The sequence below is a fragment of the Pogona vitticeps genome, chromosome 5 (assembly GCF_051106095.1).
Source record: "Pogona vitticeps strain Pit_001003342236 chromosome 5, PviZW2.1, whole genome shotgun sequence".
NCBI classification, from domain to species: Eukaryota; Metazoa; Chordata; class Lepidosauria; order Squamata; family Agamidae; genus Pogona; species Pogona vitticeps.
The window spans coordinates 99,383,040-99,401,062 of NC_135787.1; the positions used below are offsets into that span (position 1 = coordinate 99,383,040).

General features: G+C 40.9%; 1 protein-coding gene across 3 annotated transcripts in view; it reads right to left on the reverse strand.

The window, feature by feature from the left end:
* CCDC91 (coiled-coil domain containing 91) overlaps positions 1-18,023 on the reverse strand; it is a 190,928-nt gene that overhangs the window by 63,298 nt on the left and 109,607 nt on the right. For all 3 annotated transcript variants that reach the window (XM_020785791.3, XM_020785792.3, XM_078394143.1), the window contains exon 8: positions 11,870-11,977. In XM_020785791.3, the coding sequence (XP_020641450.3) occupies positions 11,870-11,977 (108 nt within the window). The remainder of the gene's footprint in view (positions 1-11,869; positions 11,978-18,023) is intronic.

The following is an 18,023-nucleotide window of genomic DNA, read 5'->3' on the forward strand; positions in this document are numbered from 1 at the left end:
TGCAGAGAATGTACGAAAGGGCAACTTTGTAAAAAATAAATCCAAAACAAAAGTTCAGCAATAGGCTACATTTCTCTTGTAAGTTCATTTTTAAAGCAACAGATCCAGAGGAAAATGTTTGATGTAGAGTCAAATATAAACATAGTTCTGTGGTTTTTCTTGATTCCTGTAATAAAAAAAAACTGCAAGCAAAAGAAAAATCTCCTTCCTGGAATGTAAGTCAAAGGAGATAGTGTAAACAGACTGAATCATGCTCACAACCAGTGAAGAGTTTCTCTCTCTCTCTCTCTCTCTCTCTCTCTCTCTCTCTCTCTCTCTCTCTCTCTCTGTGTGTGTGTGTGTGTGTGTGTGTGTAGAGAGAGAGAGAGAATCTGAAGAAGCATGATGTGTTCCTCATGTACAGTACACAGTTCTACAGTCATAGCTGCTTCCCAGAACCTGTGCAACAAAAACAGTGTCAATTAAAAAAAAAAGAATAGTCTACACAAATACAGTATATAAGCTTCTACCATACATGTTTGGAACCCTGAAAACCTTTGAAGCTTGGCATGTTATCTAACTCAAAAATAGTCATTGTGCAAGTAATTCCTAATGTACTGACTAACTTCATGCAAAAATACAACTTCTTGACAAAGCAGATGTTCAATGGCAAAATGTAAAAGTAATATGTCCCTCTAACCATGACTTTCCTTATGCAACTGCAAATCAGCAACAGGATTCTGTTCACTGATTAATATATCAGTTAATATATCAGGTTTAAACAAATCAATATTAATTTAACAATTCCATGACTTAACAGTTTCCAGAATTTAACAGTTCCATGCAGCCTGGAATGGAAATCTTCACTTATCTTGCTACTTCAGAAAAGAATGAAAATTTCAAAAATTTACTCTCAGTGGGAAAGACTATGAGTGTCTAGGGGCATTTTTGGACCTTTTTTTGTGAAACATCTGCAAGATTAAATTTTGCATTGTACTGAGTACACGCTTTTCCCATACAAAATACAAGGTTTTTGAAAGGGGAAAATTGCATGGGGAGTGGGGGAGGAGAATGATCTGGAAGGCAGGAAAACACCCTGGTCTTTTTGCTCTTATGCAGGGACAAAATCTAATGGTCGCCGATAATTTTTCTTGTGTTGTGTAGATATGCCTTTTTCACTGTCTGTGTTTTAACAGTGTCAATAGAAGCAACCAGTGCAGGCCCACCTCCACACCTCCCACCTCCACAGCTGATGAGTGGCTTACAACTGGAACCAAGTAATGGTAGTGTGGGAAGAAGTGACGAAGCTGTCAGGTGAAAATGAGGGCAGCGGCAACAAGCTATGAGCATGTGTAAGGACCACAGGAGAAGGACTTTATGGGTGTGGACTCTAGGGGAAAAGGACTGCCTGAAACACGTGGTGTGGCAAGAGGCCCTGCAGGCACTGACTCTAAAAGGTAGATGCCATCTGAGGAACACAGGAAGCACATGGGGGACCTATATGTGGAAGGTAGGCCATGCCTTACAAGATGAAACAACTAAGGTCTGCGGCAGAGAGAAACCAGAGAACAGGGAGGATAAGGCAGAAGAGGTGATCACAGTTTAGGGTTTGGGGCTGTTGTATTGAAAGAGCGAATGTCTCCTGGCTGACTCTACCAGTATCACATACTGAAGGCAGGAGTGGGGTCGTTCCACAGAAGTTTGACCTTTGTGTCCTTCCAGCTCACTCCAACACAGAAGAGGCAGCTTTGCCAGAGGAGAAAGACTGTGTGGGCCTGCTGGCTAAAGGCCCTAAGTGACCAAATGGACTAGAACTAGAACAGTGGTCCCCAACCTTGGGCCTCCAGATGTTCTTAGACTACAGCTCCCAGAAGCCTTCACCATCACCTCTGCTGGCCAGGATTTCTGGGAGTTGAAGTCCAAGAACATCTGGAGGCCCAAGGTTGGGGACCACTGGACTAGAGAACTCCCATGAAGAAAGGATGAAGTCCTATTCCCAACAGAGAAGGACTGAAAACCAGGGGGAAAGGTAACATCTGAATATAAGATGCCTTTATCTTTGTAGAACTGCAAGAGCGGTGTATTGTGACATAGTGCAGACAGTGCACTTGCACATGTCAGAAATTTATACTGTATGTGTGAAATATTGGACAAATGGGGAAGGTATAGAAAAAGCAGCTCTGATAATAAAATGTGTTTAAAATTACAATGTAGAAATAGTTTACTATAGTAAAGTAAAACAAGAAGTCAGCACTCCAGCCAGCAAGGTCACAAATATATCAACATTTTTGGTAGCTGAATGTTGTTCATATGAAAATGGCAGTTATAGATCTTACAGTACTCACCACTTCTGATCGCAATAGTATAATCTTGCAATGGTCTCGAATTCTGGACTCTTGATACAACAAAACCTAGTTGGTCTAGGCGCTTATAATAGCAGATTATTAGAGTTCTAGAAGCAAAGTGTGCTCCTTATATACTGTCCTATTGTGCTTAAAGCATGCTATTCCCCCATCCCCTGGGTAACCAATTTACTAATCTCAGAAGGAAGGAAAATTGAGTCTGGATCAAACTCTGCTCATGAGCAGAATCTTCACTGCAGTACTGTAGTTTAACCCAGTGGTTCTTAACCTTTGTTACTCAGGTGTTTTTGAACTGCAACTCCCAGAAACCCCAGCCAGCAGAGCTGATGGTGAAGGCTTCTGGGAGTTGTAGTCCAAAAACATCTGAGTAACAAAGGTTAAGAACCAGTGGTTTAACCAATGTGCTAGGTGGGTCCTTAAGAAGCTTGCAAAATTGATAGACGAAACAATAATGAAAACTATAATAATGGTAGTTCGCCAAATATGAAATTGCAGACCTTGAGAGCTACAAAACCTGCAAATTCGTACAATAGAGAATTCGATTTAAAAACTTTCTTTAGAGAATCAAACTCATAGACCACCAAAGTTGGTAGAAAAGAATGTTGACATTAAAGGAAGGACAAATAAGGAAATAAATACCTTCCAGGAAAGACAGCCAAGGCAAGGAGCAAAGTATCTCAGAAGAATGCCTTTAAAGGGGAGAAAAACTCTGCTGGGGTAGGATTTTAAAAATTTCACCTGATGTGATTTCATAATTGTTTATGCTCTAGCACAGGTTTTTATTCATAAAAACTTAAGATATTTTTCACAAATGTGACTTTCTTGAGAGTTAAACTTCTAAAAGTTTGAAAATCAGTCCTTGTAATACTTTTTAATTTTTGTTAAGTATTTTATAAAACTTTGAGCTATGATTTTATTACTCTACCTTTAAGCATCTTATTAATTTTGTTAGATTATTGACATTTTTATTTAATTGAGTAAATTTGCATATTCTTGTATCACTGTATTATGTTTTGGATATGTTTTTCAATATTCATTAGACATACAATCTCACTTATATCTGCTTACACATACCAGTATAAAAGGAAGAAAAGTAGAGACATTTTGGATATTTAATTTTATCTAGCTTGCATTGGGCAAACAATTAGAAGGATATTGAGAAGAAGGGGGATTATACAAGGTGCAAAATCATCTAGGTCACACGGGAGTTATCCCCTTTTCATTTATGTGAGCTGCGAGGACACGGGCTTCTAATTTTTCTCTGGAGGTCTATAAAGATTTCTTTGTGGAAGATTTAGTTAAAAGTCACTACAATTTGTGTCATTTGGGGAAAATTATCCATGGTGTCAAATTCATTTTGGGAATATCCAGATGTCAGATCTTCTCTCTGATGTAAGACAGGGGCTACCTGGATCACATGACCCATCAGTTCCATTTCAAATGCTCTGAATGCCTTGAAGATTACTAGTAACTCTAGATAGTTTATATGATGAGTCTGTTCTATTGGTGCTCAGTCACTGGGCATAGTATGTACCACCACAACAATGTGTCCCCTCATCATCCAATGTTGATGTCTGCTGTGACCATTATAGATAGATAGGGCTGCTTGAAAGGCATTCTCATTAGCAAGTGAGAAGAGAGATGGGTTTGCAGACTGTTGTCAATCATAGCCTTTTCACTGGATGATCCTTTGAAATTGTGTAAGAACCAGGCCTATAAAATCTGATATGACCCACGACTTCCGTAGTTAATAACATGAAGCCAGGTAATGTCTGAACCATATGAGTAGTGACCACTGCCTTGCTCTGTACTAAAAGCACTATTTTCAGGAAAGTGTCACGTAGAAATAATGCTCTGGTTGACTCCAATTCCAGTACTGCCCCAATGTACTGAATTCTCTTGGTTGGGATCAACTGAGAATTTGAGACACTAACTCAAGAGATCAAGGCTCTAGAGGACTTCCGGCTTGACACTGTGACGAGACTGCAGCAGGAGGAAAGAGCTCTGTCCCCTGGGCTGAAATTCTGACCTGCTTGGGACACCAAACGGTGTCGGAACCACCCTGGAGGGGTGGTGAACTGGGGGGGAAGCCTCTTGATCACGGGGGGGGGGGGGCGGCCACCCCGTTCAATCCAGGAAACTCCCTAATCAGCCAACGGGCAGAAACAAGCAATCTTTGCTTGCCAAGTCGTCGGTAGCCGACTAATGAGAACAACAATCAAGTGATATAACATCAACGTTACTATGGGTGAGATAACTAATTGTTTCTGATTACCCCTGGACAATACAATTCCTATTTATAAGGGAAAGAACCTTCTATCACTATCATGAATTATTAGCGGCAGATAATCTGGAGAGAGGATAGTTGATATGAAAAAATATTATGAAGATTAATTGGAATTAACTACTGTACTCATTCAAATACAGTGGTGCCTCACACAACGATGTTAATTGGTTCCAAAAAAATCAACATTGTGTGAAACATCGTTCTGTGAAACACCATTTCCCATAGGAATGCATTGAAAACCGGTTAATCCGTTCCAATTGGAACGGATTGCCATCGCTGAGTGAAAATCCCCATAGGAAACATCGCTGTGTGAAACAATGTTTCCTTCATTGGAATGTATTGAAGCCGACTCAATACATTTCAATGGCTTTGCGAAGTCCATTTTCGCTCCTGTAAAAGTGTCTTACAATGTTTGGAAGCTGTTTTAAATGATTGCAATGGTTAGCCCACCTCCTGAAACCTATGCAAACTGATTTTGGTGTTGTTCTGACACTTCGTTAATTTATGATGATTTTTTGTTTTCTCCATTGGAAACCATTAGACAGACCATCCAATGGCTTCCAATGGAGAAAATTAAAAAAAATCATCATAAATTAACGAAGTGTCAGAACAACACCAAAATCAGTTTGCATAGGTTTCAGGAGGTGGGCTAACCATTGCAAGCATTTAAAACGGCTTCCAAACATTGTAAGACACTTTTACAGGAGCGAAAATGGAGATCGTTGTGTGAAAATCCCCCATAGGAAACATCGCTGTGTGAGGCGGCAAATTTAACAGAAAAAGGCATCGTTGTGTGAATTCATCGTTGTGTGAGGCACCCGTTGTGCGAGGCACCACTGTACATTTAAATACTTTAAGAACATTATAATTTGGGAATTTTCTCATATGTTATTATTAGACAAGTTTCGATGCATGTTCCGACTCTTGTTTTGTCTACCTGAACTCTTTTGGCGTAACGCCTAGAAACACTGATCTTGAACATTCCTGTTCATCTCCCTTTGATTTTTCTTATGCTCGGCTGGATAAAATTAACCCTAAAGTGGTTTTTTCTTTAAACTGCACCTTGGCCCAAAGTAAACCTTTTGGAACTATCTCCAGAGACTTGGAATTTTAGTTTTTGTCGATGCAGAAATGTGGAAATTAGGCTATCAGGACATGGCTACAAACACAGAATTGAACTGTAAGGCTTGGCGCTTCTGAATTTTGGTCCAGGCCTACTTAGCCAAACTGACTAGCTGGCATAAACCTGTGGAAATTAGGCCATCTGGCCGCGGATACAACTACTACATTCTACATTGAATTGGACTGTGAGACTTGGGGACCTTGAACCTTGGCTTAAGCTGGTGGGTATCTGGAACAGAATGGCACAAGGACAATTTTGGGAGGAAACAAAATCTGTTCTTCAGACAATACTAGAGATAGTGACATCCCACTATCAAGAGGCAAAATTATCCAATCAACATCGGGAAAATTATAGTCAACAAGCAGTTGGGAATAACAAAGAAGGAAATGTGCCAGATGATGTAGACCAATCCAAAGAGGAGCCAGAGGAAACTAACCTAAAAGAAACCTCAACTTTGGACCAGAGGAGAGTACTAAGGGAAGACAAGGGAACAAAAACAGTAAAATTAACCAAAAAAAGCCTGGAAAACTCATCAAAGATAGACCAAGTGTTTAAAGAGCTAGTAGACATAAACCAGATGCACAAAATAGTTTCAGAGGGCATGAAAGATGGCATAATGCTTAGAGATACAAGAACACAAAATGAAAATAGGGAAATGAGAGAGGGAATTACTTAGAAAGATGAAAGGGGAAAAATGAGAAGGGGCCCTTTAATGCTGGAAAACATGTATATATTTAATATCGAGAATTGTAAAAGGGTATACTGTATTCTTTATATTAAAAAGTAGAATTAAATTGAAATAAGGGAGCCCTAATCAGGATAAAGATGCAATATGGTGGTCTTTCATTTTAGGTAAACTAAACTAGATATAAAGCTGGAGTATGGACCTGGAACTACCTTTAATAAGAATGTTATTAGAAGACCTGAGAATATTGTATATTAGGAAAGTAGTGTTATGATAATAGCCATACTATATATCAAAATATGTATATGAATGGTTTGAATGTTTGAAAGATGTTTGGAATCTGGGGGATAATTGGGAAGATACTGAGATGTAAAAAACAAATAACTGTAAACAAATATGTAACACGATGTTTGACAAGCACAAACTAATGTAGATAGGTTGAAAAACTAATAAAATATTTATTTAAAAAAAAGAGATCAAGGCTCAACAATAGACTAAGAGTAAACTGTACCTTCTTGTGGAAAGCTTTTTTTAAAGTGGCTGCCGAAAACCAGTTGTCTATATAAGGAAATACTGTGATACCTCTCAGGTAAAGGCATGCTGTAATTGGTGCCGTGCACTTCATGAAGACTCTGGGTACAATTGCTATACTGAACAGCAGGATTTGAAACTAATATACTGTATCTCATTTATCAGAACAAAATACAGGTTGCATTGGTAGTTCTCTCTGATGGAGATGTGGAAATATGCACCCTTCAAATCCACAACAGCATACCAGTCTCCTTCATTGAGTAATGGTAGAACACAGTCAAGAGTCACCATTCAAAACTTCTTGGATGTTCTATTTTTGTTCACAGCTCTGAGATCAAGTATAGGCTATAGACACATCTTTTTTTCAGAAGTAGCATGAATAATACCTGTCTCAAATTTCCGCAAGCAGCACATGCCAAATTGTATTCCTTTGGAAAAAAAATTGTTATTTCATCTTTTAGCATGTTTGACGGAGTAGTAGATTAAAACCTTATTCAGGGAGGAAGTTTCTGAAGCTCTATACAGAGAATGACAATGGAAAGTGCTCAAGCATCTGTGGTGACACTAAAGGCTGCTAGTTGGAAGGGAAAGAAAGAGGTGATTTTGTTGTGTGTAAACTGTCTCTCTTTGATGTAATGCAGTCAAAGATGATGTTTTGACTTTCTGTCTTGTTTTTTATTGGAGACAGAGGATTTGAACCTTCACTGTTGAGAATGGCTCTGATAATACTGTGGGGTCAACTGACTGGAAGGCTGTGATCAGTCAAAAGATTTGTATTTTGTATAGGTCTAGGTCTAAGCCATGGTTTTCTATACTGACTGGATGACAGTTGGGGTAATTCCCACGAGCTTAGCTGTTGTTTGTTTCTTGCAAGGGTCATCCTTTAGCTCATCCATTTTGGTGTTAAAGAGTTCCTCTCCATCAAAAGAGAGACCGACAATATGAACACGTAAAATGTTACACAATCACATTCAAGCATGTCTTCTCAACTTAACTCCTGCAGCCATGTTCTTTGGCAGAACAGTCCACAACATGGTGAACGGAAAATACCTGGTGAGTCACTAGATTATAAGCTTCCTGCTGCAATGTAATTGCTAAACTCTTCTTGTTCTCTGTTGGCTATCTAAAATGGGTTGTAATTCCTCCCAAATGTACCGGTGATATGCTTCCATGCTTGCCTGATAGTTGGCAATTCTTATACGATGAGCTGCTATGGAATGAATTCTGCATCTCAGCAAGTCTGGCTTATGGTTTTCCTTGTTGGAGGGAGTAGAGACAGATTGTGATCCAGCCTTCAATTCAGTAGTGTCTATAATTACTGAGTTAGGTTGACAGTGTGGAAGAAGAAAATTCCTTCCTCTTGCACCCTGTACAGATTTACACTTTGTCTGGAAGTGGATGGTATATAGGATGGTTTCCTCCACGAGTGCTTTATAAGGTTTGTAAAAGTAGGCAGGACAGAAAGCTGCAGTGGGGGAGTTGTTTTTCTATTAACTCAATCAAAAACTGAGTTGCAGATGCTTTTTATCTTCATTATGTAAATTTTGAAGCATATATAGAATTAAATCAGTATAAGCTGTGACATCTTCAGAGGGAAAAAAGGAGAGAAGTATCTCCCAAAATGGAGTCAGGAGAAGATGGCATTTAAGATGGAGATGATGGAGGTGACAAGCGAATGTTCTCTGACTCCAAATCAGATGACTCTAGTTGTGGAGAATCTGACCTTTCTGAAACGGGTTCCGATAGAGCTGTAGGTTTTGACATTCGGACTGGTGGTGAGTGGGTTGGTTTAAATAGCAACAATCACTCTGTTTCATTAGGCTTTGATTCTGAAGTGAACTCTGTTAGAGGCTTCAAAATTGAAATCTCTGTTTCATCATTGGTGGTAACCATGATTGTGACACAGATCTTTCTTGACATTGAAGAGGTGAAGCAGTTTCTTTATGATGGGGTCAGCCGGAATTCTGTTAACTTGGTGTATGCTCATGTAGCGAATGAGGAGAAGCCCAGTCACAACTTCCAAAAACAGTGGTTTGTAGAAAAAGGATAGGGCAAAGCCATGTTACAGATGATATTGAGGATCCATACAGTATCAGTGTGGGGTTGGTGACTATGACTCATGCCTGAACCTCCACAGAGTCAATGATCATGACCACCATTCAGAGTGATATGATGGGGATCTGGATAGGGATCTCAACATAGATCTTGACTGCCTCTAGTAGTTGACACAGAGGCATTGATCCTATCAACACGTGTTACACCAAGCCACCTGAAGAATGAAGTGGTGTTCTTGGTATGACAAAGGTAGGTGACCCAGTCAATTCTCCTTCCCACACTGATCCCAGACACACAATATTGCCTTTATTTGGGTTTTAGGGAGCTGGTGAATGTCCAGGCAAAGAACCCTACAAGCTCTAGGTGTGTCCCTAGGCCACACTTCAACTTCAGAAGGCTTGGGTCAAGTCAAAAAAAATTTTATTTCCTCTCTCTCTAACTACAACTTCCAGTGGCCTTGGCTGCTAAATAAGTCTTGGCTGCTAAATAAACCATGGCTAGAACCACAATTTCAGTTCAACTTTGAACAGAAGGGCTGGTGTTACATTTAAACGAATTAAATTGTTGTTATGTGCTTTCAAGTCACAACCAAATTACTGCAACGTAATAGAGCTTTCCAAGTGAGATACAAGCACTCCTCACTTAACAACCTACCTGTTTAATGACCATTCAGATTTACAACCCTTTACGACCCTCATAAATCCGTGTTTGCCACTTCACCAAGCCCCTTCTCAATGGTTGATTACATGATTACTCCTTGATACAATATTATTGTTCTTCACATCAACCTTAATGATTGTGGAGATCTCCTCTGAAGCCCCTATTCCCCCAGGCCTTCATAAGGTTCTCGCTCTACTTCTTTTTTCGCTGCCACCAGATATTGCTGCCTTAATACGATTTAATCAAGGAGACATGTGTACATTTAAAACTTAAGTCATTTATTAGATCAGGGAAGTTACTATAGGATCAATATTCGATAGGTAAATCACAGGTATTTGAATCACTTGTAAATCACTTGTATTTGAATCAATTCTACTTTAACCTTAAAACTCTATTAACTCTCAGTTCCAATCAGCATTCTTACAGATCTCTAACTCACTCTTAGTTCTCTTTTAATTTTCATACTCTCACTACCAGAATCTCTCTTCATACTCCATACACCACCCTTTATATTCAGCCCCCTCCCCCCTTGGCTCCGCCTTCCATCCTCTCATTGGCTCCTTCTCCACTGTTCTGCTGTGACGGGCAGGTGAGAGCAGGGCTTTTCTCAATGGCTGATTACATGATTACTCCTTGATATAGTATTATTGTTCTTCACATCAACCTTAACGATCGAGTTGCAAGAGTAGTGAGGAGTGCTTGTATTTAAGAACAGTTTTACCAGCTTCATGTCCCCAGTGAGTTTCCATGGCTGAGTGGGGATTTGAACCTGGGCCTCCTGAGTCCTAGTATATCACACTATCCACTATACCACACCTAAATATTACAATACATTACTGGCTCTTAATCCAGCCATAGTCTGCTATGATTACATATAACATTTTCATAAAACATTTTTAATAAATTTTAAATAAATGTTTCTAGAACCCAGTCCAGATTACACTGGGGCAAAGTTGTGCAACAGGATTTTGCCCTTTGTGTCATTATAGAATCATAGCATCATAGAAAAGTGAAGTTGGAAGGGGTCTACAAAGCCATCAAGTCCACCTCCCTGCTCAGTGCAAGAATACAATCAAAGCATATCTGCCAGGTGATTATCTAAGTTTCTCTTGAATTCCTCCAGTGTTGGAGCACTCACCAACAACCAAGGTAACTAGTTCCACTGTCATACTGCTCTAACTGTTAGGAAGTATACCTCTGTTTATTCATGACTATAAATTGTGCTTATTTTGGAAAAGTAATTAGAACATTTTAATTTGAAAAGCCGTTACACTCCATTTGGACCTGTGAAAAATAATAATAGGGCCTTTTAATTGCCACATACAAATTACCTAGAGAGGAAACAGCAAAATACAATCCCATTGTGTAGAAGTGGGGCAATCGGGACTTGGAAAGAATTAGTTAGATGTTAAATGTTAATGTTAGAAAACAGGCCGGGTAGGTGAGGCTCGTCAGCCTGGGAAGACAGCCCATCTAGGAGAAGGAAAACTCTGAATTCAAACCTCCACTGACTTGTGGCTATATCCTGGAGCCAGTTTGTGTCATTCTGGCAACTCCTGCGACGTCGTTGGAACCAGTTGTATTGGCTCTTGCCTTTCCACTGGACTATTTCAGCAACGTGGAGAGGGGGGATTTGCTGCTTGGGTAACAGCCTATCCTCCGTATTATTTTACCCAGGCGTCATGCTCTGGAGAGGACACTCCAGCTTCGCATACAGCGTCGAAAGAACATGGGAAGGAGCAGTTGTGGAAAGGATTGTCACTCTCGAATTGGCCTTCTCAGCCACACTAGATGCTTTTCCAAGTCCTCCATACAGAGCACATTACCATAGTCTTTCAAGGCTGAAAGATGCCTAACTAATTATAAGTTATTGTTTAAAAAAAGAAAAACAACCAGACAACTTTTCTAAAGGGAGTTTCAGGCTTCAGTTTCTCAAAAAGCAGCCTCTCATGCTACATGAAAAATGTCATCTGAAAACAAAAAAAGATTCAAAAGCTGTTTGGGACAAAATATATATATTCTCTCTCTCTCTCCCCGCCCTCTGTCTCTCTCTCGCACGCACACACACACACACACACACACACACACACACACACACACACACAGAGAGAGAGAGAGAGAGAGAGAGAAAGAGAGAGAGAGAGAGAGAGAGAGAGAGAGCATTTGTGCAGAAATATTGCAATTACCTGAGCGAGAAGCAGCTCTTCACACTTTTGTGCTTGTTTCTCAACTGCAGATACATACTGCTTTTCAATGGCTTCTTCGCGCTGCTCAACTATGGACTGCAGTAAGGCCTGGAATAAAGAATATAGTAACATCTTATAAGTAGAGAATATGATGGCCTTTTTACTATAAACATTCCCCCCCCCCAGGCAATTTGTACATGTGAACAGAATTTGATATCAAAGTGTACCCACAGATTAGGTTTTTAAAAAATTTACGGCAAATGTTATTAATACACTAAGGAAGATTTATATTTCTGTAACTATAATTATTTTGGGTTCTTCTGTTCCCACACAAGACTCTTGTACTGAGAAAAAAACCCAGTAACAGATAGGAAAGGTGAGTAAAGCTGTTAAATATATTCAGTTCACTGGGACCACACATGATGAAAGGCATATGAGAGCCATGGGGGGAGCAGGAGGATAGTGAGCCAGACATATTTCACTGGCTGACAAAAACTCCACATCCTCTCAGCACACTGTTAGATCCCATGGGCCAAGCATGATCTTCACAACCACAAGTCAAGTAAAAACAGATGGAAACTGTGACTTATTTGAAAATATAGAAGCAATGCCCCCAAAATAAGTCATACTCTTACTTGAACACACCAGGAATCAGAACTGTGAAAACTAACACAAAGAAACAAATAATAAGAAAACAAAACTATAATGAAATTTCAACTAGAACTGCATATGACTCAGATGAACAAAATGTATAAATGTCTATACTGGATTGAAGGGAAATCCAGCATATGAAAATGATTAGAAGACAAGCCAAATTCATATTACATCCACCCATTTCCTTCAGCTGATTGATGGTTTTAACAGTTTCTCTCATCCTTCCTGCAGTGGCACTGTCTAATCTTAATTACTTCTAATACATATGTTATTTACATTATTTCTTTCTAAAATAGGTTTTACTCACTTCTGTTCTATGTACTAACCCCAGTGTTTAAATACATCTGAGGACTGAACTGTTCAAAATTAGAATTACGCTAAAAGAGGCTTTTATGGAACAACTGTTTGGTTCGAAATTGGGAAAGGAGTGCAACAAGGCTGTATATTGTCTCCCTGCTTATTTAACTTATATGCAGAATACATCATGCGAAAGGCAGGACTGGATGAATCCCAAGCCGGAATCAAAATTGCCGGAAGAAATATCAACAACCTCAGATATGCAGATGATACCACTCTGATGGCAGAAAGTGAGGAGGAATTAAAGAACGTCATAATGAGGCTGAAAGAGGAGAGTGCAAAAAATGACCTGAAGCTCAACATCAAAAAAACTAAGATCATGGCCACTGGTCCCATCACCTCCTGGCAAATAGAAGGGGAAGATATGGAGGCAGTGACAGATTTTACTTTCCTAGGCTCCATGAGCACTGCAGATGGTGACAGCAGCCCCGAAATTAAAAGACACCTGCTTCTTGGGAGGAAAGTGATGACAAACCTAGACAGCATCTTAAAAAGCAGAGACATCACCTTGCCGACAAAGGTCTGCATAGTCAAAGCTATGGTTTTTCCAGTAGCAATGTATGGAAGTGAGAGCTGGATCATAAAGAAGCCTGACCACCCAAGAATTTATGCTTTTGAATTGTGATTCTGGAGGAGACCCTTGAGAGTCCCTGGACTGCAAGGAGAACAAACCTATCAATTCTAAAGGAAATCAAGCCTGAGTGCTCACTGGAAGGACAGATCCTGAAGCTGAGGATCTAGTACTTTGGCCATTTCATGAGAAGAAAAGAATTTGACCCACTTCCGGGAGGCAGTGGAAAAACAGGAGGGCCTACCGTTCTCTGGTCCATGGGTCACAAAGAGTCGGACACAACTTAACAACTAAACAACAAGAAAAGAGGCTTCCTTTATAAGAAACAGAACTTTGGCACATAAGAACAAACAAGCAAAATATTCTAAATCTCTTTAAATATATTTTTATTTTGAAAAAATAGTTGATGTTGGTGGTGGGAAGCAATGAGTAAGATGCAGCTTATGTGTTTATCAGGCAAAAATAAAAAATAAAGAAGACAAAAACACTTGGCACCATAGAGACCAAATGTTATATTTCAATGTGTCTTGTCCACAAAAGCTCACATTAAAATATAGCAGTTAGTCTTTATGGTGCCATAGTGCTTTTGTCTTTTTCATTTTTCATTTGTTTTGGCCTGATATGCAATAGCACAGACTTACATGGCTACTCTTCTAAAACTGTAGATATGCAAAAACCTTGAAACGGACTGTTTCAACTAGTCATAACCATTTTCCATTTTCTGAATGTACCCGTACCTGTATTTGCAAGTATATTTGCATTTGTATTTTACCTAGTCATCATCATTTTCCTTGTATTTGCGAATGATTGCAAAAATACAAGGAGTGTTGCGATGATGCTTTGAATGTATTTATGTCTCTTACCCACACACTGGAATCTGTAGCAACTAATTTTGAAACAAAAGTTAATTCAGTTTTGTAAACATCATAGGCAGTGGAACACGTGGCTAGGACAAGTGAAAAAAGAAATTTTACTGAAATGTTGGATTATATTCAAAAAAATAACTATTGAAACAAGGGGAATCCTCGTAAATTAGCACCTGAATTGATTCTCCAGTTTTGTTTTTATTTTATCATTAAAATATTTAAAGTTAAAAAATTTCAAGACTGCTCACAATTCTGAAGTTTAAATAATAGACTGAATCTTAAAACAAAACAGAACAAGCATCAACACTGACTTTAACTGTATGATCTTGTGTCTATGTACTACTTCCCTGACCCTTCTGATGGGCTAAGATCCATATGATGTGGTTGAATAACGAGATTGTTCCAAAGGGAATGAGTGTCTGCATAATTTTATACCCTGCCCTTCTTCTATGATAACAAGGACCAATACTTATTAATAAAGTAACTGTATCTTTCTTCATCTCATACAAAAGAAGCCTAAACTTTTGGATGGAAGGACAAAAAAAATCTCATTTTTCTATGTTCAGATTATGTACTAGAAAAACATACCGTTTTTTGCTCCATAAGACGCACTTCCCCCCCCAAAAAAATGTGGGGGGGGAGTCTGTGCGTCTTATGAAGGCGGTGATTTTGCCCCCGCTGGCCCCGTGGGGGGGAGCGTTGCAAGGGTCCGAGTGAGCCTTCCTGGACCCTTGCGCCGCTCCCCCCACCCCCCACGGGGCCAGCGGAGCGAAATCACCAGCTTCTAGGACCTTTTCTGATCCTTTCAAGCCTCAGAAAAGGTCCTAGAAGCTGGTGATTTTGCCCGCGCTGGCCCCGTGGGGGGTGGGGGGAGCGGCACAAGGGTCCGAGTGAGCCTTCCAGGACCCTTGCGCTGCTCCCCCCACCCCCCACAGGGCCGGTGCGGGCGAAATCATCAGCTTCTGGGACTCATTTGAGGCTTGGGAAGCCTCAGAAGAGTCCCAGAAGGTAGCGATTTCACCTCCTCTGACCCCCGGGGGGGCAGGGTGAGTCTCTAAAGCAGGCTTGTCCAACCTGTGGCATGAGGGCCGCATGCGGCCCAGGTCAGCTCGTAATGTGGCCCAGTGCAATTTTTTATTTTAAAAGAAATTCCAAAGTTTCAAGTTACACTGCCGGCGCCTGCGGCCGAAATGTGGCCTAGGCACGTCACAACAGTAGAGGGGGGGAGAGGGAAGGAAAGAAGGAGTGGGAGGGGAGGGGACAGGGGGGCTGCGTGACTGCATTGTGCCGTCCCCGTCAATAGGTGGACCCCCTCCCGGCCCCATAAAGCCACTGGAGTCGAAGCTGGCAGCCTCTGCTGTCTGAGATTGCAGCTGCCGGTAAGCATGCTTGGAGCAGGGCTGTGGAGGATGGCTAGGGCTGCCCCCCATGCGGCCCAAACCAAATGTATGTGTGGCCCAAACCAAATCTTCGTCTTCTAATGTGGCCCAGGGAAGGTGAAAGGTTGGACACCCCTGCTCTAAAGGGTCCTGGAATACACCCTAGGGGGCAGGGTGAGTCTCTAAAGGGTTCTGGAACACACCCTAGGACCCTTTAGAGACTCACCCTGCCCCCCGGGGGTCACAGGGGGCGAAATCGCCACCTTGTGGGGCTCTTTTGAGGCTTGGGAAGCTTCAGAAGAGTCCCAGAAGGTGGCGATTTCACCCCCTCTGGCCTCTGGCGGGGCTGGGTGAGCTTCCAAAGGGTCCTAGGGTGTGTTCCATAAGATGGACCTCTCCATAAGGCTCCCCAATTTTTAGTAGAAGAAAACAGATTATTTTTTCTTGTTTTCTTCTCCTAAAAATTTGGTGCGTCTTATGGATAGGTGCATCTTATGGAGCGAAAAATACAGTAATTATGTGCAACTCTAGATGCTCTATTAGAACGTAAGGACATAAGAAGAGCCCAGCTGGATCAGGCCAAGGGCCCATCTAGTCCAGCTTCCTGTATCTCACAGTGGCCCCACCAGATGCCTCTGGGAGCACACGAGACAACTAGATGCCTGTCTCCTTATACCCCTTCCCCTGCATCTGGCATTTTGAGGTACCTTCCTTTTAAGACTGGAGAGTATACATCCCCATCGTGGCTTGTAACCTGCAATGGAGTTTTCCTCCAGAAATCTGTCCAATCCCCTTTTAAAGGTATCTAGGTCAGATGCCAGCACCACATTCTGTGGCAAGGAGTTCCACAAACTAACAACACACAAGGTAAAGAAAAAATTTCTTTTGTCTGTTCTCGCTCTCCCAACACTCAATTGAGTGGGTGTCCCCTGGTTCTGGTATTGTGTGAGAGGGAAAAGAGCTTCCCTCTATCCACCTGATCCATCCCCTGCATCATTTCATACATCTCAATCATGTCCCCCCTCAGGCACCTTTTCTCTAGAGCCCCAAACGCCATAGCTTTTCTTCATAAGGGAGGTGCCCCAGCCCAGTCATCATTTCAGTCGCTCTCTTCTGCACCTTTTCCAGTTCTACTACATCTTTTTTGAGGTACTGCGACCAGAACTGTACACAATACTCCAGGTGTGACCTTACTAGCATTTTGTCAACAGCATTATAATGCTGGCTGTTTTATTTTCAAACTCCTTTTTAATTATACCATGTTACCCCCGAAAATAATTTTTGCTCCAAAAATTGTATTAGGGGTTATTTTCAGGGGATGTTTTATTTTTTCATGTACAACTATCTACATTTATTCAAATACAGTCATTTCATCTTCTGGTTGCTGCACAAAGGTGGTGGGCGGGGTTTCACTTAACTGGGGCTTATTTGGGGGATAGGGCTTATATTACGAGCATCCTGTAAAATCATACGAGGGCTTATTTTCATATTAGGTCTTATTTTCGGGGAAACAGGTTATCTAGCATGGAATTGGCTTTCTTCACCGCCGCCTCACGCTGGGTCGACACCTTCATCGAGCTGTCCACCAGCACACCAAGATCTCTATCCTGATCTGTCAGACAGCTCAGAACCTATTAGCTGATAATTAAAGTTTTGCATTTTTTCCCAATGTGCATTATTTTACATTTTTTAAATACTGAAACACATTTGCCATTTTGCTGCCCATTCCCCCAGTTTAGAGAGATCCTTCTTCAGCTCTTCACAATCCGTTCTTGCCTTCACCATCCGGAATATTAGGCTAACCAGCCTGTAGTTTCCCAGGACTCCCCACCTTCTCTTTTTAAAGACTGCCATGACTGGAGGCTATCCTCCAGCCTTCTGGCACTGTGGTCATTTTAAGGGACAAGTTGTATATTTTAGTTAAGAGATCTGCAACTTCATTCCCCAGTTCCTTAATAACCTTTGGGTGGATGCCATCTGGGTCCAGTGACTTTATTGCTCTGCAATGTATTGATTAGTTCTAAAACATCCTCTCTTTTAACCTGTATCTGATTTAATTCATTAGTAAGGAGGGACCTTTGTGCAGTGGAATCTGCCCAAGGTCTTCTGTCATGAAGACAGATGTGAAGAACTCATTGAATTTCTCTGCAATCTCCAAGTTCCCCTTTACCTCCCTCACCATCCAGAGGGCCAGCCACTTCTCTGGCAGATTTCCTGCTTCTGCTTTTATTATTCCCCTTTATCACAATGAACACAGAAACAAAATAATGTAAAGAGTGGGATGTGTTCTAATCAGCTTAATCTCTCCAAGCAATTCAGAGTCATGA